Genomic DNA, 25,251 nt, shown 5'->3' on the forward strand with positions numbered 1-25,251 from the left:
GGGGACTTAAAATGAAAATCCTACTTTAAACCCAACTTGAAGTGTTTACTTTATCTTTCTTTCCTTTTTTTTATTCTTCTTCTTTTTTTGGATTTTCTTCTTAATCCTCGAAGGGGTCCTTTTGATCTTGATCTTGAAGTGTTGAGACATTAAGGATTAAGTAGAAATTATTTTAGTGTAGAGATTGATATGGATTGAGATGTTTATAATGTGAAGATTTGAAAGGGATGAACTTTGGGATTGATAGTCGTGGGTATTGAAGTTGTGAGTTGAGAGGTTCTTTAAAGGGATTGAGAGAGGTGAGAGAGAAATTTAGGGGTAGGATGGTCAAAGATAGAAAATGAAAGATAGTAACAGACTCGAGAAAAATGATTTAAGTATGTGTTTTTCAAAGGGTGAGAAGGATTTTTATAGGAGTTGAAGGTTACTTTTAGGGGTAGGATGGTTTAAGATAGAAGATGTAAGTTAATGACTTGAGATTTAGAGGATTTTGATTGAGATTTAAGGTTGGTAAATGGTAAAAGTGGTAAATTATTCAAATGGGTTGTGTTTAGACTCAAATGAATTAGATCTTTCACTCATATGAGTTGAGTGTTAGGTGAGGTTAATGGGTGTGAGTGTTAGTTGAAAGAATGACTGTGTTAATGGGGTAATTGTAGATATTTTAGAAGGGTGGAGGAGATGGTAACATGTGTCCAATGGTATGAGGTGAGTGGGTTAGGTAAGTTGATTAAAGAAATTGGGGTATGGAGTGACTTATGAAGTGTTTTGAGGAAAATGTGATGGGGTTAGGTTATGACATAGGGTGTGAGTTGTGATATGGATTGTGTAACTTTTAAAGGTGATAATGAGGTTGGGTAGAATGATTTTGGGAGATGGGTTGTGGTGGTGACCAGTGTCCCTCATTAATGATCATTGATTATATGAATCATGATTGGTTATGATCATGGACATGGGTATGGATTTGGGCTAAAGTAAAGGCTTGGGCTTAAGATTGGTAATGTTTTAGGTCCATTGGGCTTATAGGTTAAGTTGGACTTGATTAGGTTATTGTTAGAATGATGATAGGTTGAGAAAAATGAAGGGGTTTAGATAAGTCTTATTGTGGGTCTATAGGATTATTGAGACCCTTAAGACCTTTGATTATAATAAAAATACTGCATTTTGAAGATTTGACCCTTAGGTTTGTTGATGTTTTTTTTCACAAAAATATGACTTGTTTGAGCCATTTTCAAGTGGGTCCCCTTCAAATTGGGGTCTCTATAGAGATCATACATACAAAACTTAGGCCATCCCCAAACTTCTAACCTATATAAGACGAAACACGTTGGCTCTTGATCCTACCCTTATTTAAATTTCTTTTTAAATAAATATATAAGACCTTATTTTTAATTTTGAAGCATTAGTTAGAGAATATTTAAGATTACATAGTGAAAAAAAAAAGACATTTCTATAATTTTAAAAGAAAACTACTATGGACACCTCATATATTATTCATTATACCCCAACCTCTTAAAGTGTTTTTTTTTTGTTAACATGTGCCATATGGGCACTCATTTAAGTGCATTAAATACCCCAAAAAAATACCCTCAAAAGTTTTTTATACATCAAAAATACCCTTTAATGCTTATTTCCAATGTGTATTAAGGGTACAAGTTAACAGACCTGTTCTTAAATTATTTATCACACCCTAATTAAAGATTAAAACACATCATTCAAAACATCACAAAAGTTTGTTCAAGTTATTACTTCAACATTACAAAGCATTATGACACATTCAAGCAACTTCAACGATTGTTTACAATGGGAATCAGGCTCACATAAAATCCTAAATAAAAATCTAAGGCCTTGCTTGGTATACCGCAAAGCTCCATAAATCAATGTAAATACAACATTTTCCTGTGTTTTACATTATATGGTATCCAACCACTTCTGATCCGCCTTATTGCATTATAACAGTAAAGATAGGGTATTTTAGAAATACCGCCAATAAAATTGGTGATATTAGCTTTTACCCCTTTGCAAAATGTAAGATTAGACTTACCCTTTGATCGTAAGTCAACATCGCGTTTTCTTGATGATTTTTTCTAAAAAAATGCTTTTTAAACACTTTAATTACAAAATAAAAAATGGAAAATATTGAAATTTCACTATTAAATCATCAAGAAAAAACAACATTAACTTACAATCAAGGGGGATAAGCCTAATCTTGCATTTTGCAAGGGGTTAAATCTAATATCACCAATTTTATAGGGGAGCATTTCTAAAATACCTTTAAAAATAAGAGAACTGCTATTGACACTCCTACCTTTACTTACTACACCCAATTAAAAATGAAGCAAATGAGTGAATAATTGAGTATAAGTAAAAGCTGGGGTTGCCAATAAAATAACTTTTTTTGGGGTTGATTTTCCCAAAACTCATGCAAGTTATGTCCAAATTTCGATTTAGTACATTGTTCATTTTTATTCCCAAATCATGCATTTCAAGTGAATTCTTCGTCACTTTCATAATCAATGAATTTACTGGTAATTTCACCTATCTTACAAGGGGTAATACAACTTTACCCTATAATTTTTGTGATGTTGAAATAATAATTTAAACTGAGAGTTGCTATTGGCGCCCTAATTTCTACTTATTTCACTCCAATTTAAAAAAATTGAGAATAATGTGAAAGATCTCTCTTTTTTTGTTGCTAGATTTCTATTTTTTTAGATTGATGATTTTGTATGAGCCAAATAATAATTGTAAACAACTGCTTAAATTATTTGTACAGACTGTTATAATGGTTTGTAGTGTTGAAATTATAAGTTAAGCCAAATCTTTGCAAACGTTTGAAAAGTGTGTTTTCATCTTTAATTAGAGTATGACAAATAGTTTACAGTAATTAGGGTGTAATAAGTAAAAATGGGTACCAATAGCAGCAGCTCTCTTTGAGCCAGGGCTTTATAATGTTTAAAATGGAATGTAATAAGTAAAAGTTTGGTCTCAGGTCTCAACTCAACCCACTCTCCCCCAGATTAAAAGTTTAAAACCTTTTGTTCAAATTTCAAAGCATCTCTCGTTCCTTACTCTCTCCTCAGCTCAGTCGCCAATCGCCATGAATCCTCCGAATCCATACTTCAATCCTTCTTCCACTTATTTTCCCCCAAATTCAAACGCTTACCCTAACCCTAATTTCTCTTACTCTCTTCCCCCAAACCCTCAATCTCTTCCTCCCAAACCTTCCTCTTCTCTCATCTCAGTTCCTCCTTCAAATCCCGATCTCCTCTCCACGTTTTCAATATTGAAAGACGTGATCGATCTCGCCAACAAAACCATAAACTCCATCTCCAATCTTCTCCATTCTGAAAATCGCCCCAAACCTAATGGAGATTTCTGTTCTTGCCCTTTCGATTCTCGCCACCAAATGCCACCAGAATCCCTATTTCATCATTCCCTCTGTTGCCCTTCATCCCCTCGAATTATTGATCTCGGCATTCTTGAATCTCTCCATTATCCCAATTCTCTTAAATCCGAAGATGAATTGCGGAAAGAAAACCGTTTCGTTCAATCTCTCCCAGAATCTGATGCTGATCTCTGCTTTTCAATCGATGATTATGGAGATTTTGAGTCAAATTTCTTTTACAGGGATTGCCCTGGTGTTGTTTGTTCTTCTGAGCAAGATAGTACTAAAAGGACATTTACACTTCCAGGTGTTTTATCTGCCCAGTGTGCTAATTTCATCTGTAGTAGTATTAGAGAAACTAGGGTTTTTCCGAAAGAGTGTTTTGGGATTCTTCCCTCAGATTTATTGGCTTTGAAAAGTGAAATTGAGTTATGGAATGATTATCCGTATTTATATTCGATAAAGGTTCTTCGAGTGGTTTTGTGCTTACAAATGGTTGAAGAATCAGATTCACTAAAATGGATAATTTCGAATTCGCCTAATTATGGTATTCTGATTGATGTGCATATGAGGGATCACATATTTCTACTGTTGAAGCTCTGTTTGAAAGCAATTTCACAGGAAGCTTATCGTTCTAGAAATTTTCTTCTGAGTAGAGACTCGAATGAGGGGGATGGGGATCTGAATCCTATGTCTTTAAGATTCAAATGTCCAATTTTATTTGAAGTTGTGACTTGGTTGGCGTCACAACTTTCTGTTTTGTATGGGGAGGCAAATGGGAAGTTCTTTTCTGTTAATATGCTTAAGAATTGTATATTAAATGTTGCTTCCAGTTTATTATTATTTCCTTTAGAGCAGAAAAAGACGGAAGCAAGTGAAGGATCCAATGCTTCAAAAGAAGGGTATGGAAATTTAGATCTCAGTGATAGTAATATGGGCTGTGAGTTCGTTGGATCAAATATGAATGGGAGTGGCGTAGTTTTTGTGTCACAAGTTGCAGCGGCAGTTGCTGCATTGCATGAACGATCCTTGCTCGAGGAAAAAATCAAGGGTTTACGGCTTGTTGGGTCGCTTTCCAAATCTCAGCTGTATGCCTCCTCTAGTTCTCACATTTATTTTCTTTGCCTGCATGTTTGTTCTGTTTTAGGATTGTCTGATTCTCTCTTAGATATATGAACAAATAACATGAATTTATAGCCCTTTATCTACTTGTGGGAGATAATCTGTCGTATATCTGTTTGTTTAGTGATCATGCATATATTTACTGTTATTTATATTCGAATCATCACAGCTGGTACTTGCAAATGGATAGTGTGTTCTATGTCTGTCAGATTTAATGGTTTTGAAAATCATATTGGAACTTGAACATGTGTGCATATGCACAAGTTTATACTTTAATTTGTCTCCTTAGGGGCCTCAGCAGAAAATCATGCCACTAACCTCTTCTTGTTAGTACCACCACCGACCTGGGTTCAAATCCCACTTTCACTATTGGAGCGGTAACATCTTGTCACTTGCCTCTAAATTTTTTAAGTATTACTGCCAATATATATTACTATCTGATGGTTTGGTCCTGACTGGTGGCTGTTGTTAAATACCTCAAATTTTTAAGATTGCATCCTTTCAGCGAGTGTTAAAGACATGATCAGGAATCAGTTTCTAGCTTTCACAAATCAAAACATTTTCAGAAATGGGAGATACTAACATTGTGATTCTCTATCTTAAATCCCCACAGTAGACCAAATATTCATTGTGCTTAGTATCATTTACCAAGTATCTCCTCCACTATAATGAAGAGGAAGTGGGGTGGGGTGCGGGGTGTCTTTTTGTTGTAAGGTCCCAAGGGCTTCTAAAGTAACCGATTGGAAATCCAGTGACCAACACCATGTATGAGACCAAAGACACATTTTCGAATCCAACATCTGTATTTTAGATCGAAACCCATTCTTCCCAAGAGAGAGTCTGGCAAACCATGCTTAACATGGTCATATGCTTTCTCCAAGTTATAAACCACACCAGAGTCTTTTCCTTACTTCCAAGATTAATTTATTCATTGGCAACTAGACCACCATCCATTCCTTACAAAAGCCCCTTCTTCTTGGGGCATGAAAGAACAAATGAATTTTTTTTATAGAACAAATGGCTTTTCTAATTCTAGATGACAATTGTTTCATAGTAATCTTATATGCACTCGTCATCAGGTTGATGGGTTTCAAATCCATGATGTTCTCAACTTCTTGTCTATTTGGAAAGCGGTTTTGGAAGGATTATCCAACCATCCTTGATTGTGGAAATCTTGTACTACTATCAAAAGTCACTTCCTATTATCTCCCCATAGCATTTAAAGGAAACTAGAGAAAATCCCTCAGGCCTTTGAGGCTTCATTGTCATTTGATTCCTTGATTGCGAGTAAGATTTCTACTTCTTCAAATGGGGTTTCAAAACCATTACCTAGAAATCGAGTAAGATGCTCAAATGGTCAACCATCTAAGGTTGGTCTATAGGAAGTCAATTCTTTATATAGGTTTTCAGTCTCATATTCCCACCATCTAATCTCCCTTTTTTCCTTGTAGCATTGACTCGTTTAGTTGAGAAAACTTGTTAAAGATTCTTTTGGCATTGAAGGCGCCACCTCAATGGGGGTGGTAAAGTTCATCTGTGGTAAAACCTATGGTTTAAGATCTCGTTTCGTATCAATGTTTCTCTTTTATCAAAAATCGAAACGATACTGAAACACTTGCGAAACATTCGAGACATAAAAAAATTATCTTTCAAAGAAGACCCAAGTCAAGGGGCATTTTATTAGTTTGAAAATGTAGGGGTTTCCCAAATATTTCTTGAAATATGAAGGGGACCTCCTAAACCCTTTGTTCTTTGAGAGGAGACTGAGGTCAAGGGCATCAGTCAATTTCAAAACGTAGGTTCTTCTTCTCTTGTTTCTGTTCTTACCCATTTGGGAAAAAAAGAGAAGAAATGGGATAAGAGAAGACTGAAGAGAAGAGAAGAAGACGAGGAAGGGAAGAACAACCTGTGGAGGTCCTCCAAAGCCCAAACTCTGTTAGGCGACCTAGGTATGTGATATCTCTAGCTGTCTGTCTTTCTTTCTCTGTATGTTTACAAGCAAAAGCGGAATTGAAAATCCGAAACACCGAGTGTTTCAATTTTAACATCGTTTCATCTCGTAGGGTTGAAAAACTGAAATGTTTCGTACAATACAACCCGAAATGAGACAACATTTTAAACCTTGTAATACCACATACCTGGGATTAAAACCCCACATTCTACCTATCCTGAAAAATAAATAAATGTGGAAATAAAATCATCTTCTAGCATTGGCCACCCCATGGAAAGACATCATGAGGTTATCTACTTTTTTGAGTCATCTTACTCTCTAATTTTGTCTCCAACTGGTTTCTTATGAGTTGGACCAATTTTTGATAATTAGCTTTTAGGTTGTCCTTCAATAACTTTTTTCTATAGTGATGATCCCCGCTTACTTTTTTTTTTGTTTACCTACGCAATGTCCTCAACAATTGTATCAAATGTTGTGTCCACCCTTCCAAAGTTGAAAATAGTTTTTTTCTTTCCTTTTGAGGCCTTTAGCTTCAAACATAACTATACCCAAGACCTTCCATTATGTGTGAACTAGTCCCACCATTCTTTGAACTTTTTCATCAAAGTTGGGAGCTCTGCTACGCCTATGTAGTATGCCCTGCCTAGGCCCCTCTTTACCCACCTAGACCATCCAAGCGCCTAGGCCTTACCCGTTTAAAACGGGGTTTCAAAAATTGGGGTTAAAATGATAATTTTGTATAAATTGTGTTTTAAAGGGTATTTATACAAATTTAAATATAAATGGTGTCTCAAATGTTTAGCTAATTTGTGAGGTGTTACAGATTAAAAAAACTAGTAGGTAGCATGTGCAAATGTACATAAATTGCAAACCTTAGGATTTATGAATGATTAAAATTTCTTCAAAAAACCATTTTTTAATTTTAAATAGATAATCTTATATTTTCATCTTTTATCATTTAATATATTGTAAAGGTCTTTGTTGTAATTTAAAGTATTAACTAAGGTTATTTTAAAGATAACATAATAAAAGGATATTTCTATTATTTAAAAAAAAGTAAAAAACTAACAAATGTGGTTATAGGATCATGGGATCGTAATTTTATTCATTTTGACAAAGGTAACCTTGATAATAATAACTTAGATGTAAAGTTGTGGACATTTTTCATCTTCCAAATTTTGGCGTCAACAAACACCTATTCAGCCTTATCTTATTATAACAATAAAGATGAACGACATCAAATTACTTCAATATTTGCAGTTACATTGTTTTCACTTTTCTTACATATTAGTTGTGTTGACATACAAGTTTGCTTAGTAGTTGGTAACTTAATATTTTCTTGGTAATGACATTTACACTATTTTTTGCGCTTATTTGTATGGCCTTTACTACATATAAAAAAATTGAAACATTAATTTTTTTTATCGCTTAAGCTCCGCCTGGGCCCCGAGGGGGTCCACTGCCTAGGCCTTGCTCAACGCTTTTAACCACCTTGGTTGTGAGATTTAAACCAGATATTATCTAACCGAAAAGGACTTGGTTTTCCCACTAATCCCTCATAATCCAACAATAATGGCATGTGATTGGAAGTTGGTCCATACTATTTCTAGGAAGTCTTCCCTACCCCATTGTTCACACATCTATCTAGCTTGCAGAGAATTGGATTCTTGTGATTGTTGGACCAGGTTTATTTGTCGCATTTCTAAGGAAAGTCGATACAACTATTTTTGTTGACCCAATTCCTAAAATCCTTCATGCTTCTAGTGATCTTGGACCATCCTTCTTTTCATGGGAGAATTTAATGGCATTAGCATTTCCCACCAAACATTGAGGACATTTCAAAATCTGCAACATCATTTAGTTCCTCTTGGAAATGGGATCATTCTTTTCCACTTGGGCGTTCGTAGTCTCTTGTAATCACCTATGAGCTATCAGCCGGTCACTTTCCCCATGCTCTTACTCCGCGTTTAAAATCTTGTTTTGATGTAACGTTTCTGTCAAAATCAAAATGCTCTCAACCTAAAACATTTTGAGATAGCTTGAAGTATTCCTCAAACATTAAATGCTTCAATGTCAATGTTTCGTTTTGATCACGGCCCAAACTAGAATGTTCCACCGAATCATTGCGAAATGGTCAAAACTTTGAACCATGCTCCTACTAAATGACTTTCTTATCTTCCCTTAGAGCTGGAAGACACCAATCCTAAATGACTTTCTTATCCCCACACGACCGTGAGTCCACTTTTTTTCCTTGACTTGGAAAACACCAATCCTTATCCATCATTTTCCAAATGTCTTTTCAGTGTTGTGTTTTTTTTTATTCTCTAATTGATGTAGGACATCTATAATTCTAGTAAGAGTTTTCAGTAATTTCCTAATTCTAATGGGATTTGTTTGTATTTTCTAGTTTTAGTAGGATTTGTTTCTATTTTCTAGTTCTAGTATGATTTCTATTTTTTAGTTATGGTAGGATTTCTATTTTATTGTTACTTTAGGATTAATATTCCTTGTTTATTTTCTATTTTTGTTTAAATTCATTTTTTTTGTTTTGTTTATGTTATAATTAGAAGTGCTTAGAAGAGTCCAAATTGAGTTATAATAGGTTTAGAAAGTTTTTATTATGCTATAGTTAGATTAGAAAGTTAATTTTTAGTATTTAGAAGATTTCTAAGTTGTTATGATGAAGTTGATTATATAAGGAGCTTCACATCGAATTTTGAGACAACAATTCTTTCAATAAATTTTGAATTTAGCTATTTCTCTTGTTTAAATTTATTTTACTAGTCTTCCCTTCTTTTCCAAGCTTGAATCTATTGATTCAAATTAGTTTTATGTGTTCCATTGAACACAATCTCTCAATTCATTTTGAATCTATTGATTCACACACTTCCGTTATGTCAAGTGTTATTAGAGCTTTTTCTACGATTCACATTCATGGTTGGTGGAGGAGAACTCATCACTAAAACTGAACTGGAAGCCCAATCGTGAAGTTTGAAGACAAAATCATTGACAAAATTATGGTTATGTTGGAGTCCCTTGTTCAAGGCACAATTTCAACTCCATTGAGAAAGAGAAATGTAAGAAAATCTTTGGAGATGAAGACTTCAAGGATTCCTACCATTCTTCCCTCATTTCCCCTCAAAATTTAGTCCCTAGGGTATCAATTAGTGAGACTAAATCTACCAATTTTCAAAATCCTGCCTAGAATTTCAATCTTACCCAAATTGCATCACATGTTCCCTTAAACCCTAAATCCTAAACCCTATCCTCTGCCACCATCTCCTCAAAACCCTTCCAATAATCCCCTTTCCCAACCCCAAAACACACGACCAAACCCACAATTGGGCTAATTCAACCATGTTGCAATCCTCACATAACCCTCCAACTCCTCCACCTTACGGCCCCACCTCTACAACACTCCTACATGCTTGCTCAACTCTTCCATACCCTTCTCCATCCTACTACACCTTTCCAATTTTTTTTTTCCAACACCTAATACCCACCAAAAATCAACATTCAACAATATTTTTGATTTTCTGGATGAAGTCGATCCTTATCCCACCCAAATCCATTAACTTGAATACTGGCTTAAGACGGACATCCCACAATTCAATGGCCTTCTCCACATCAAGATTTTCCTTGATTGGTTGTTTACTGTAGAGTGTTTATTGGAGTATAAGCATAAGTGTTTCAAACCCTATGAAGGAGATTTGGTGATGGTCTACCTTAGTAGGAATGGTTTTCCAAGGGGCATCTATAACAAGATTAAGTTGAAGAAGATAGGTCCACTCTGCATCCTCAAGAAATCAACGATAATGCTTATGTTGTGGACTTACCGGAAGACATGTACATCTTTCCTGACGATGGAGTTTCTTTATATGAGCTGAACTCGGAAGCGAGGTCTTTTCAAAAATGGGGGCTTAATGTAGGACATCTACAATTCTAGTTAGGGTATGCTTGGTAACACTTCTGAAGTCTGAAGTCTAATTTCTATTTTTTGAAATCTGATTCTGGAAAAGTTGTTTGTTTATCATTTTTAAAACTTTCTGGTTACAAACATAATTTTAAAACATAATGGTCATTTTGACAATATTACCCTTTTGTAATTCTAAGAAATTATTAACTGAAAAGCATAACATGTTATGCATAATTAAACCATCCACACATTTAATTTCAATTTCTAATAAATCAAACATCCCAAAAGTATTGTTTTCAAATTGAATTCATACTTGAAAAATTATATTCCAACAAGGTAATACTCAAACAATAAACCGTCATGCATTTTCTAGTTGACTTGCAATCTGATCACGTAAAGTGATCATATCAATTGGTGCTTGCGGTGAGAATATTTCATTATATCATATGATGGATCTTCTAATGGTTCGGAGTCTATTAGATTTTTGTAAGAGAAAATTTCATTGAAGCAATAAAGAAAGGAGGTTGAAATGAAGAAACAATAATTCAAATGCTCAAAAATACCCCAATAACTAAGCATTTGAAATGCTACACACCCAACCACCTCCCTCAAAAGTATCAAAAAATAACTTTTAAACTCTTTGAAAATTTTCATTAAAAAAGAGAAAATTTGTCAGATCCTAATTATCCTATTGAACCATTTGTTTGCCTATGGTAAAAAATATAGACGACATTCAAAAATAATTTTTGATGTGCAAGCACTATCCAATTGGATTGAGATGTGAGCTACCTAATCACCTCTTCATCATCTATGGAATAGATAATTCTGAGCTATTCCTAGAATAGACACTAGTATCCTATGGTTTTAAAAGTCGTCCAAGAACAAGACAACTACCCTAATAATCTCAATCGTTTTTTCTTGAAACACCAAAATCAACAAAACCTAAACCCTATACATTCAAAAAACTCTAGAGATTTTTAAATTATAAGCATATGATCGAAATTACACATATAAAACATATGATATTAGAAGAAAAATAGATGTCCATTAATGGATGAAAGTGGTAGATCAAAGATAGAGAGAGATCTTACTGTGTTAATTTTAGAGTGAAAAATATAGGATTTTTGAACACGTAACGAGAGAAAGGGGAGAGACCTTGACAACACTGTTGTAAAAGATGGAGATGTAGAAGAGAATGGAGAGGTAGAAAAGTTAAAACTAAGGGTTTAGGGTTTATATAAAGAATGGATAAGTGATAAAAATCAATGTTTTGAGGAGGGTATTTTATGAATAAAAAACAAATTCAGAATTCAGAAGTTTCATCCAGCATCCCCACATTACTTAACCAAAACTTCTGAATTTTGGTTCTTAATTCTGAAATCTGAATCGAAACAAACGGTAATAGAACTTTTGAAGTCTGAATTTTAAATGTGGACCACCTCCATTCAAACTTCAGAAGTGTTACCAAACACACACTTAGAGTCTTAAGTAGTTTCTTAGTTCTAGTAGCATTCGTTTCTATTTTCTAGTTCTAGTATGATTTTTATTTTTTAGTTCTAGTAGGATTTCTATTTTATTGTTACTTTAGGACTATTATTCCTTCTTTAGTTTCTATGTTTGTCTAAATTCGTGTTTTTTTGTTTAAGTTATAATTAGAAGTACTTAAAAGTTTCTAAATTGGGTTATAATATGTTTAGAAAGTTGTTAGTAGGTTATAGTTAGATTAGAAAGTTACTTTTTAGTATTTTAGAAGGTTTCTAAGTTGTTATGATAAAGTCATCTATATAAGGAACTTCATATATGAATTTTGAGATAACAATTCATTCAATAAATTTTGAATTTAGCTATTTCTCTTGTTTCAATTTATTTTTCTGATTTTTCTTTCTTTTCCAAGCTTGCATCTATTGATTCAAATTGGTTTTGTGTGTTCCATTGAATACAATCTCTCAATTCCTTTCGAATCTATTGATTCACATGCTTTCGCCACGCCACTAACTTTGTCTCATGAATAATTACTATGTGGTATCACATCTGTTGCTTTTTGGTGATCTTGGTCTTCGTGCCTTATTGTTGATACTCTCCCTGCCAAAGTTTATCTAGGTTGTTGCACCACTAGAAATGACTGACTTTCAAGTCCTTTTATCTCTCTTGCTAACTTTCTTTAGTTGTGCTTTCTCATCTCTTCCTGATCTGCTATTTGATCCATTTTTTCCTTGCTTGAAATCCGGATGGATATAAGGCATTATAGCGTTCAATGACCATAACACAATTCTGCTATGAGAATCCCTTCCCTCCATCATTTTATCTATTTCCTCCCTCATCAACCTGTTTTCAGTTCCAGATGACATTGAACATGGAGCTCTTAACCTTCTTGAGCTTGCATTGAAACCCTTTACTTTTCCATGAGTGCTTCTTTCACATAATTTCCTATCAAAGATTTTAGAGTGTATCGCTTATGACCTTCTCATGATAGTGCAAACCAATTAAAAAGTGTCTAGAGGGCAAACAATAGATAGGGCTGACACTAGGGATTCACCAAGGTTCTCATTGGCCTTGTTCCCTATGTAATCCTGGAGGACTTTGGTGTTTGCAGCCATCTCCAAGTAGGATACCACAATGCTCTTTCTCTTCCTGGCCAAGAACAAAGAGTGCAACTTTTCAGATATACATCCAAGTTTTTTAGTGGTCTGAATCGACTTCAACTAAATGATTTGGAGTTTTCCCAAAATTGATAGGCATCAAAATAATATATTCCGCTATCAGGAACTTGGCAGATGGGGCTATTGAAATCTGGTCTGGAACTTAACAAGGGAAGTGTTTTGCCAAGAGAGTACTCCATTCTGAACCTCTCTAGTAATTTTTTTTTTTTCGGTAAGACCCCCTTAATATTGATTGAAGTTAATTATGTGACATGGTGCAAGCAAAGGTTAGGGGAAAACAAGTGTATTGGGTGAAAGAAAAGCACCAATGCAACTATCAGATAGAAAATAAATTTTTGGAAGGGATATGAGAGGGAAATATGATAAAAGGAAATTTTTTTATTAGTCTTAGTTGGAAGTTTTGCGTCCCATGATTTTGGTGAAATAGTAGTAAAACCATGGTACCTATTATTTGTCGGCGGTCCGGCGCATGCAGGGCCTCGGTTTGCTGCGTGGACTTCCTATGCATTTCCTACCGAGTGGAACCCAGCTCAGCTCCGCCGAGCCAAAAGGGAAGAACCGCCGGAGGCGGATGGTATACTCGGATGCTTCCTTTGCCTCTCGATCCTTTTTTTTTCCCTTTATCTGCATCTGGATTTGGATCTAGAACTGGATGGCATGTTGCTGGACAAGGTGGTGCTGGTGAAAGACCTGGTAAAATACCAAAGCCGTGGTGTATAAAGTGCATGAAGTTGGAACAAAGGCAGATGTGAAAAATCTTTTACCTTCAGTGATGCTCAGTCAAGCATCTAAAATACCTAATAGCGTGTAGGCCCATTGCCAATGATTGAGAAGGTTGTGCTCTTATAACCTTTGCAACTTCTAGGAAGTTTTTCCAACATTTTCCAAAGATTGCTTTTTGCCTCTACTTACGATTATACGTTCAAGAGCACCAAACTCTCCCTTCTTTTTTTGGACCTTTTTATGTCCTCCCAGGAATAAAGTGAAGTGTTTGAACACCCTAGATAATTCCAATTGAAGCCTTGCCGCATAATGATTACTCATCAGATCTTGCAGAGTAGGACGCTTTATTTTTCCTTGCCATTGTGAAGCCCCCATCCTAATTTTTCTGATTGAGATTTGTTTGGGACAATGCTGGGTGAAGAAACAATTCCTTTTTCTTTGAAGTGAAATTGTGTATTTAATGAACCTCCATTTTCATTTTCTAGCAACTCTACTGTTTTGGTTCTTCTAGCAGAGAGGCTTTCCTCCATAGGGACCTAGCATTCCCAGATCTGCTAGGTTCCTTTATGATTTTGCTCAACCAATGCCTTTTCTAGCTGTTAGGAACTTTCAAATTTGATCCTGACCAAACGATATTCCTTGTATCTAGTCAGCGCCGCAAATTGTTTTCTTCCTTGTAACATCTACCATTCAAGGAGACTCACCTATTTGACCTAGATACTCAAAGTGAACGTCATATCTGTAAGAGACAAACCTTTTTTATTACTTATTTATTTTCATTTGTTGTTTATTTTTATTAGTTATTTGTGTATTTTCCTATAGACAAATTAGGAAAATAATTTGTGGGAATGGAAAAAATTCATGTATTGTTTCCCTTGGTCTCCATGGAAGTATAATTATTTCTGAATATTTCATAGAAATATGTTGAACTTAAATACCATGGTTTTCAAGTCTGGAAAAAAGTTCTAGCCTTGCTTATGCTAGTGCCTTCTATGTAAATATTTTACTTCATTATTTGATTAACTTGAGATGCTTCAAAAGTTCTTTGGTATAATGAATGATGCTAACTATCAAAAATGATTAATGCCATTTACTTTGAATATGCATTGTTGACTTCCTTTTAAAACATCTAATTATTTATCCACTTCCAACTCCCTGCTATCTTACAAAGTTTCTTTGTTCTGTAGATTAACTGAACATTCATATATGACAATGAGAGCTGATGAGGAGCGAAGGAAACGTTCTAACTATAGACCTATTCTTGAGCATGATGGGCTCCTTTGGCAACGATCACGTAATCACGTATGTTGAATTATCATGAGTTTATTTTTGTGAATGATGACCTATGTAACACACTGAATCATGGACATGTGACGGTGTTCCAAACATGCCACAATCGTACTTATGTATTACAATATGATGATTTAGCTATATTTGGCTCATTGGCTTCTGTTTTTTGTAAAATAGGAAAAGAATGGAAGGGAAGTAGAATATGAAAAAGTTAAAGAAAACTTTCAATACACTGTAACTTAGCAGAAGTAGATTTCCAATACCAAAACATGGTTGTGTTTAACAACTTAATAAATTAGTGCATGGAGGTTGGATAGCACCATTATGTTTTAGGAGGGTTTTTTTTTTTAATAAATGGAAAAGCACCGCAGTAAAGGGTCCGATAATGTGTTCGGATGAGTATATGGGGTGTAGATAGGTGTTCAACACGAAAAAATCAGAAAAATGTAATGTCCTTGTTACATAGCTGATGAGTTAAAGGACGAGATGATGTGACCTACTAAGATGAAATTCAGAAGAAACACGAGGGACTACTAGGATTTGTGGAGCAGTGTGGGCCCAGAAGCATGGGATCAAGGCTGTGACACATGGATAGCCCACAATTAGAGAGAGAATAAATCACAAAACTTTACTCAATGCCTTACTTTCCTAAGGCTGTGTGTTTGAATGCTGTAATTTTACTGGAGATCAAAGCCCTTTTTCAAGATCTTCAAGTATTTAATGATGATGCCAAAGGACCTTTGGAGGTTAAAGGATCCTTTTTCAATGGTATCAGATGGATAGAAAGGTGAACTTGGTTACTTGCACATATAAATAGGGAGTTACTTGGAGAATGGACCATCATTTTCTTGGACAAATCAAGAAAGTGAGACTGATGTTGCGGACTCCTTAGCATGAAGTGGGGAAAACAGAACCTCTTTCTATATGTGGAACTCTAATTCCTAATTTTGTAGATTTCTTTAATATATATATATATATATATATATATATATATATTAGAAAAAAGGAGCTATTTTGCTTTATTAGAAAAACAAGGAGTATGCAAGTGATTTACTGTCTGACTGAGCTGACTCTTGCTTCTACCAAGTATTTCATGTTTCTACCAAGTCAACCCGATTGAGTTATGTAAACTCAATTTATCTTTCAATACTTAGGGTGCTTTTAGGTTTGGTCAACTTAAGATCCATTGCTGGAGGAGAATGTAGTATAGGGTAGAACATGATGCTTTTGTAGATGAAAGCCTAACATGTCTTTTATTTTTATTTTTATTATAATTAAAAGCCTAACATGTTTTAGTAGCATTCTACCTTATAAATGTTCTTGTTTGACAGTATATTTTGTTTGTTACGTGGTTTACCTCAACTCCTCATCCTATTTTTGGTGTTAATTAATTTGCAGGACTCAAATAAGGTTAAAACAAGAGAGGAGTTATTGGCGGAGGAAAGGGATTACAAACGACGAAGAATGTCATATCGTGGCAAGAAGGTGAAGCGAACAACAACAGAGGTAGGGAAGCAACTTGATTATTGAATTCCAGACATTTTGTTTTGCTGAAAATTCTCTTTGTTTTGAAGTTAAGTCCTATTGATGCTTATTGTTTGTCCTTACTGAACTATTTGAATTGCACTGCAACATATTTTGTGGCTCCTTTCTAGTTTTTCTTCAACTCCAAATCAACCTTTCTCAGAAATGATTGTTATTTTTATTTCTTGTGTTTTGCTTGAAGGTAATGCGGGATATAATTGAGGAGCACATGGAGGAAATCAAGCAGGCGGGTGGTATTGGATGCTTTGTGAAAGGGTCTGCAGAGGGTTCGGCGTTTCCACCTGGATCTGTTTATTTTAGTGGCATGACAACAGATGATGAGTTCAAAGGAAATGAATGTATCTCATCTGAACCGAGCAAAGGGCAGGGACACAGTTACATGAAACAGTTACGTTTTAACAATAATAACATGGTTACAGAATTCAAGGATACTCCTCTGAAAGATCACCCAAGTATGAGCAGTGGCTTAAAGAATTCAACTCAGCAGCAGAGACGAGAATCTCATGGTCGTCATGGGCCTCTAGAAGATCACCAGAGAGGTGTTAGGAAGGAAAAACAAGATCGAGAATATAGACCTAGAAGCCCAGAAAGTCATAGAAGTCATGGATCGCATGATCGACATCGGTATCGAAGGGGCCGAGATGAGATGGAAGTGAGTAGGAACAAGTATGACAAAAATGGTTCTATTTCTTCTCACAGGTCTAAAGATCATTACAGCAGATCTTTCTCTTCTACATCAAATCCCTCCAGTGACTTAAGTGAGGGGAGGCATGATCGGATGTCAGAAAGTAAAGACAGACACAGAGGGATAACATATGGGAATCGGAGATCAGAGTCTGTGACACAAAATAGGTTTAAGGACAGATATGATCCTTCAGAATCAGATAGTCGGTATGAGGAGAACTATGACGATGTATCTTCTGGCAGCAAGTATGTCAGACCAGACAAAGTGTACAGACCAAATGATGTCGAGCATCCTGATGAAATACAGAGTACTGACTACACTGCAAAAGGGTGTTATCATACCTCATCATCATAAGAAGTGAAATCCTTTACTGTGTGGTAAGTATTTTATTCCTCTTTCTCTGTAATTATGCTTTTGTTTTGAGGGAACGGATTATTTTTGTGAATGTGTTTTTGACTTGCTTTGTTGACATAACTTTGCAGTAAGAAGTAATTCAGGCTTAAGGAATATTTTCTACATCTGTATCCTTCCTTGTATCCTCAAATAGTCTTTTGGTTGTTATTGAACTGTCATTTTGGTAACAGATTGAATGTTTGTAGAATCATCAGTTCTTTACCAAGATTTACTGAACATTATTTGTCTTTCCGCTATCTAAAAGAAACCTAACAACTGTAAGTATCAACACACTATGAAAAATAGTTATTATTATTATTTTTTTGCTTAAAAATGAATTCTTGTTGAAGAGATGTATAATTTTTGTGTAATGTTTTTGTGGAGTCCAACATAATGCATCACCTGGATATCTGTTAGCTATTTCTTTTATACTGAAGAATGCTGTTGCTGACATAGAAGAGTACATTACTTGATCATCTTGCTTGGCAATTGGCATATGTCAAGCAGAGATAGGTGGTTCATACAACTTTAAATGTGCGAACACCAATAGAATTTTAGTGTGACAGTTTTAGATGACCCTGTAGCTTTCCCTCTAGATGGTCTGAGAAGTGATGGATCTATTTTCCCCTGATAAAACTTTGAAACCTAAAATCAACCTTAAATGGATATAGAGATGTTACATCTGCATCTCATTTAGTTAAGTGAGTTGGTTTGTCCTCCAATGGAGAAAGGTGGTCATGATTTAGGAGTTGAAGCTGATGAATTTAGCTTTGTTGGGGAAATTTCTGTGGAGATTTGGGTTGAACAAGATTGTGGGGGATAGTTATTAAGGCCAAGTACCGCGAGAGGCCAATGGGACGACAGAGACAGCCAAATAGCTTGTCCTTTGATTGCAGCGTTTGGAAGGGCATTTGTAAATTGTCTTCCGAGTTTCACAAGTATGTTCGATTGTTGGGGAAATGGCTGTGGAGATTTGAGGTTGAATAAGATTGAATATCGTATAGAGCCAAATTGTACCAAGGCCTATTTAAGATTTCCAACGATTGGCATTTCCCAGAGAGAGAGAGAGTGTTTTAGGAAGAAGCTGATGAATTCAGCTTTGGAAGGGTAATGGCCGTGGAGACTTGAGGTTGAATTTGATTGTCTGTGGAGGAAAGTTATAAAAGTCAAGTATGGTGTGAGTCCACTGGGATGAGAGAGACAGATGTATAGCTTGTCCTTTGGTTGCAGCTTTGGAAGGGTATTTGTGAATTGTCTTCCGAGTTTCACAAGTATGTTCAATTTCAAGGTAGGAAGAAGCTGATGAAGTCAGCTTTATTGGGAAAATGGCTGGGGAGATTTGGGGTTGTCCTTTGTTTGCAGCATTTGGAAGGGTATTTGTAAATTGTCTTATAAGTTTCACAAGCATGTTCGATTCAAGGTGAGAAGATGGAATCGTGCACGGTTCTAGGACTGATGGTGCAGTGACACCCATTGCACGTGGTTGTTCTGAGATTATTTTTGATATCCTCTAAGAAAGGTTTGCCAGTATCTAGTTTTATGGCTCTAGATGGAAGGGATTCGTTTGGGATTTCGGATTCAGGGGATGTTTCAATGATTGCATCCCTCAAATCGCGCTCATCAGGCAAAAGATTGTAGGATTTGGACTTGGAATGGTAAGTTTTCTGTATTTTTTTTTATTTCACCCTTGAGAGTTGCGGCGATCCTAATTTTTCTGCTTTTGTGATTTAGGCTCCTAGGATTCCTTCAAAACTGGCTTTCTTTGTGTGGACAATGTCTTTGAATAAACTTCTAACACCATATCATTTCCTAGTTAGGGGTTAGTTAGGGGTATCATCTCTGTCGATTATTCTTTCATGTGTAAATCCAGGAGGAAATTGATGGATCATCTCCTTATTCATTGTGATTTGCCTGAAAGGTTTGGAACCACTCTCTCTCTTTTCCAAATCAATTGGTGTGTCCCAAGTTCAGTCCTTCAATTATTCCAAATCAATTGGTGGTAGCTAGTTCCCTTTACACTTTGTTGGGGTCTACAGAATATTAGAAATTGGAGGATTTTTTAAGGTAAAGAGCACTCTTTGCATGAGGACATCATTAGTATCTTTTGTTTTACTTTTTTTTTTTTTCCTGGTGTAACTTGTTTACGGAGTTCAGAGATGTCCTTTTTGAGGATATTTTTAGATGGCGTCTGGTTTGTAACGGTAGTAACTAATCCATTGTCATAAACTTTTTGGAGGTCATCTCGTCCTTCTTTCTATAAAATTGCTTTCATTTATTAGAAAAAGAAAAGTTTCGGGGTGACCTTGCATCCTTTCTTGTTGGCTTAACTGGTCTCTCGATGTTTTGGTGTTTCACAAGCTATTGCTAGACTTGTCGGAGACCTAGTAAATAGTAAAGTTGTGGATCTTGAGGTTGTCATTTTTGCAAGTGGTAATTATAGGGGTGGGGTGAATGTTCTGTACCATGTGACGCAAATTGTTTTCTTTAATTGCTATTTTGTTAATCTGCGATATGAGTACTAATTTTCTTAGGGTAATCTCTTTCCCTCCAAACATAAGAGATTAATTAGAAGCACATTTCCTTGATATCAGTACTAATTTCTTAGGGATTAGTACTGATTTTATAGCATTTCTAATCTTGAACAATGTTTGAGACTTTCTATCAAATATACTACTTCGGTGGGAGGAAAAACACAGGCTTCCTACGAATCATTACCGATTTCTTTGGGATCAATATTGATTTTCTATAATTTATAACCTCGAACAACGTTTGAGCCTCTCCATCCAACAAACGGCCGAGATAAGATGAAGAAACACAGGTTTCATAGAGTTTAGTACTGGCTTTAAAGATCAAAACTTGTTTGATAATTCATATTTTTATCCTTTTAAATTTTCCAATGTCTTACCAACTTTGATAACTTTTGTGGTTTTTACCAAAGTTTATCTTTGCTGAATTATTCTTGAACCCCCGACTTTGTAATTATTGTTCGTAGTTGCAATGCGATTAAAAACCTTAAGTCTATGAGGAGGGAGCATTCGTTCATGCATAGTCATCAAGTTGGAATACAGGTTTAAAAAGGCAAGGGAAAACTTGGAAAAAATGTGAAAGAAACGAGAACAAAACAGAAAAAAATGATATAAATATAAAAAATAAAATATTAGAAATTATAAAAAAATGTAATACATATAATACATCAGATATTTATTCTACGTTTTCAATATATTTTTGATTAAAAAAAAAATACTGTTGATATATATATATATATATAAATATGGGGAGCGTTCGGCTAACAAAATGCTGACAAAATTTTTGTCCTATGTGGCTTAAAAGTTTCGGATTGAGCTGATTTTTTGTGAGGATGATCGCTATGGTGAGGATATCATCCTCACCAAAAATCAGCCCAATCTGAAACTTCTAAGTCCATCCAAAGTGGTTTACAAATTTTTGGTAAAAAATTGATGGTTCACAATTCTAAAATAATTTTGATGGGGTTAGAAGATTTAGATTGGGCTGATTTTTGGTGAGGATGATCTCCTTACCATAGAGATCATCCTCACAAAAAATCAGCTCAATCCAAAACTTTTAAGCCACATAGGACAAAAATTTAGTCAGTGTTTTGTCATCCTAAGATTGTCAGCCAAATGCCCCCCTTATATACATATATATGGATGATAACATGTTTCCACATAATTATAAATTCTATGATGCTAAAATAAGTTTGACCATCAACGAATCTTTTGAGTAGAATAAGGAACTTTTGAAAAAATTATCATAACATCAAGACATTAATATCAAAATCCCATATTAAACAACATTTATGAATCAAATCATAAACAACCGTAAAACTATGGAAATAAATCATAGACCTACAAAAAATGTGGTTTTATTATTAGAAATAAAAAAAAACGTGTTTAAAACGTAAAAAAATGAGTTTAAAACGTAAGAACATTTCTTTCTTGAATAAGGCAGCTTTTTTATTCTTTTAATCGTTGAAGTTTCAAACGAGACTTTTTCAAAAAAAAAAAAAACACAAGTTTTTTGTTGCTATGCACTCATGAAATTAACAAATGGTGCATGTTTTCACTGGAAGGAAACTTTAAGTATTTCACATGGTTTTTTTTATAATAACTATAACTTTACTGGTATTGGTGCTAACCTGATTTGTTGTTCAAAAGAGTCGTCAAAGGGAAGGGTATTTTGACATGTGAAGACTTGTTTTAGGAAGGATGTCATGCAATTTTTTACGTGAGGAAAATTTGGATATTCTTATTGTAGATAGGTGGATTGGGTTCTCAAATATGGAAGAGGAGTGAGATGTAAGTCTCAAGTTGGGAGATTGGGTTGGCTATGCTATATGATTGTCATTAGTTTTAGATTGAAGTCCTTTCTTTCAGCAAGTGGAGCCATTGTTAAAAGGTTCATGCCATTTTGGAATGTTTCGACAGAACATTCGGTTTCAACTAGAACAATATCAGAATGTTTCAGTTGAAACTGTTTCAACTTTTCACCTGATGAAAAAATTTCATCAAAATGAGATTTTAAACTTTGGGTGGAGGCCACATGACTCAATCCTAGCCCTCATTGGTACCTCAACTTGGGGCTCCTAATCAAGTGATCATATTAGGTCCTTCCCCACTCCCCCAATTTTTGGTAAAAGGTAAGTCCATGTTCTTCTCTCATACCACTTCATCTGGGCAATAGTCTCTTGGTCAATATGCAAACTCTTCAAACAGAGTGGTTGGACTTGTTTTATTGTGAATATCCGTGGGGGTTATAAATCTATTCAAATCATGCTTCCAAGAATGCTATTCTTGAAGGCATATAAAAAAGAATACCATTCTTTAAGACTTATAAAAGAGGGAATTTTATTAATACCCCGTGCAAGATGGGATAAGGTTTGTAGTTTGGCTCTAGCTTAAAGTGGTTTGTATGGCTTTGGCTCCTTGTAAACATGGTTCTTTTTTAATAGATCGGGTACTGTGGTAGTCGATTTGAGCGACACAACCAAAATGGTTGAATGTTGTTTCTTCTCCTGGCATTGGCAATCAGGTAAACGTTAAACACCTATTATTTTGTTGTTTTTCCTAAACTTCAAACACTACAAAAAGAATTTGGTGTTTGCCTTGATTACCTAACATGGATGAGAGAATGCATGTCAATGCACACAATTTTGAAACAATAATCTGTGGATTAGATATAGAAACTTGTTTGGTTTGATGATGAATTAAAGATACATGATGAATGTTGCTTCCTGAGTTGGTAAAGTCTTGGGTGTTGATACCACAAACTGGGTTCAACACCCAATAATTACTAACTACTAACCTGGTTGCTTATTAAAAAAATGTGAAACATGATTTGAGTTTGTTTTTAAGCTTTTTTTTCTTTTGGAAATGAGTTAAGAATGTTCTTTGTAGATTGTATCATTATTTGTGAGTGTTTGTAGAAAACCTTGCTATTTTTTTATGAGTTTATCATGTAGTTAAGCATATTCGCTGTGTGTATATATATATGAATGTTATTCTATATATTTTTAACTCAAAAAGGACAACTTTATGGATCTGCTTTTGATTTGAATCCTACTTATGATTTTAGATTAAGATTCTGTCAACATCCTTTTTTTTGGACCCATTGGATGGTGGATTCATATGAGGTGGTGATCTAATATCTTCTTCGAGGTCATCATATGTTTAAAGTTTCTTGGGGCCTTTAGAAGTGGAAGGGGTATCAGGAAACACAATTTTTTCGGGTGGAAATTGGAGGACTTAGTAGTGGCTGAAGATTGAGCATGTATTGAGCTTGGATCCATTGCTCAATTGATTGACAAATTGCAATACAACTTTGAGGTCATGGATTCAAAGTTGTTATTAAAAAAAAAGTGGTAATGTATTTCTTTTCTCTTAGTTTTAGGAAAGCTACGGGTGTAGCCAATTCTTCATAAAAGGCTGGTGTCAGTATAATATTTGTATTTGGGGAATTATGTTTCTCAATCTTGTAATTTTTTTCCCTTTTTCGTATAAAATTATAACTTATCTGGAAAACAAAAAAAACAGTTGGAAAGTTGATATTCATAAAAAAAAAGTCACTGAATTGGAAGAAAATTGAATTTGAGTGAAGTAAAAAATTCACTGAAAAAATTGTACTAATGGAAGAAAATCATTTTTTTTTTCCTTTACCACTTAATTGAATATTAATTCCAGGGTGTGTTGGTTTCTTTAAGGTTTTCTTTTATAAATCTGGAGTTGAAAACTGTCGAATTCTTGTTTGTCGAGTTCTGAATAAATGAGGTGGTTTTATTTGGTGGATTTTTATCACCTTGTGATACATTTGTTGTCTTGGAGTTCTGTTGGTATCTTGGAAAAAGGTGAGTGCTCCAGGTATGGTAGTCAAAATTGAGGGTGGGATGGTAACTTCCTTTCTACGCCTTCCGGGTTAGGGAGGGAGGGAATCTTACTGGTTTAGTAGAAGTGTTATATATATATATATATATGTTTTCCTGAATTCTCCTGCTTTTTAATATAATTTTACATATTGAGAAATTTGTCATCTTGGATTTGCTATTTTGTTGAACTGATTTGGGTTCATTCATCTGATAGTGAATGGCGATTCCAAGTTGTTGCCCATATAATAGTGTCTTTGTTTTTGGTGCTTCCCATTAGTTTCAAAATGTTCATTATTCTTGTTTTGATCGTTAAAAAAGGTTTTAGGTGGTTCATATTTATTTATTTGTTATTTGTTCAATTTCTTCCATGGGACCTTGATATTTGTTGAATGTTAGTGCTTGGCTGGTCTTACATGACTAGTCCAGTTTCATATTTTTGGAATATTCTAGAATGAATGCTTACTATGTCTCAAATCAAACTCATAAGCAGTAGAGAGGTCTTGAATCTACAAAGTTAGGGGAAATTGTATTAAAGATGAAGGGATATATGCTATTGAATGTTAGATTGATTACTCTCATTAGGGTTCCTAAGCCCCTTCAATATTAATTTTCTTTATTAATAGTGATTCATGTGGTTTAAGATCAGCTTCATCTTTTATCAAACATGCTTTCTCCTTCATTTTTGTAGGTCCTACAATGTGGAATTTGCTTATGAGAATATGGCAGTTTCTTCAACAAATCATCCAACGGGTTTTGGTATGTTGTACTTTTCCAACAAATCATTCTATTAAGTGTGCCACGAATAGATCTTTACGATTTATGTGTTTCTGCTGGAGCCCAATTGAAGTCCTCCTTAGTCCTGACCTGCATGCATCTTCCTACTTGTTGGGTTGGGGTTGGGTTTCATATTTAATCTGTGACTTGTTTTTGTGTGTGTGTGTTCTTAGTATTGTTCAACTATAATATATTATCCAATGTAAGAATTTTTCTATTCTAGTTAATGATTCACTATTTCTCATGTATGGAAATTAATCAATAAATCATTGAATCAATGATTGTTTTTTCTTTCTTGAGTGATCAGTCTGATCTACGTGCATCTCAAACTCCGTAATGAACTGACACCCCCCATTAGTTAATCTGTCTGATAACCAAAAATGGCGACAGAGGGAATCAAAGCTTGAAAAACATAATCCATGACT

General features: G+C 34.9%; 1 protein-coding gene across 2 annotated transcripts; it reads left to right on the forward strand.

The window, feature by feature from the left end:
- Positions 1–2,996: 2,996 nt before the first annotated feature.
- Positions 2,997–25,132, forward strand: LOC147396621 (U11/U12 small nuclear ribonucleoprotein). 2 transcript variants are annotated; one of them, XM_086451593.1, is made up of 5 exons: positions 2,997–4,476; positions 14,948–15,062; positions 16,449–16,556; positions 16,777–17,657; positions 24,741–25,132. In XM_086451593.1, the coding sequence occupies exons 1-4, from the start codon at positions 3,101–3,103 to the stop codon at positions 17,632–17,634; spliced, it is 2,457 nt and encodes an 818-aa protein (XP_086307719.1). In that variant the 5' UTR covers positions 2,997–3,100; the 3' UTR covers positions 17,635–17,657; positions 24,741–25,132. The 2 variants fall into 2 exon arrangements, with proteins under 2 accessions (XP_086307719.1, XP_086307718.1); XM_086451592.1 differs by having other exon boundaries at positions 2,998–4,476; positions 17,763–25,132.
- Positions 25,133–25,251: the final 119 nt, after the last annotated feature.

The sequence above is a fragment of the Akebia trifoliata genome, chromosome 8 (genome assembly GCF_017979445.1).
Source record: "Akebia trifoliata isolate Shusen 1 chromosome 8, ASM1797944v1, whole genome shotgun sequence".
NCBI classification, from domain to species: Eukaryota; Viridiplantae; Streptophyta; class Magnoliopsida; order Ranunculales; family Lardizabalaceae; genus Akebia; species Akebia trifoliata.

What these genes read in the sequence shown, in the direction of transcription:
- LOC147396621 (XM_086451593.1), top strand. Translation starts at nt 3,101, where the DNA reads ATGAATCCTCCGAATCCATACTTCAATCCTTCTTCCACTTATTTTCCC. An exon ending in GGCAACGATCACGTAATCAC is followed by an intron (nt 15,063 to 16,448) that starts GTATGTTGAATT and finishes ATTAATTTGCAG; the next exon opens with GACTCAAATAAGGTTAAAAC. An exon ending in TGAAGCGAACAACAACAGAG is followed by an intron (nt 16,557 to 16,776) that starts GTAGGGAAGCAA and finishes TTTTGCTTGAAG; the next exon opens with GTAATGCGGGATATAATTGA.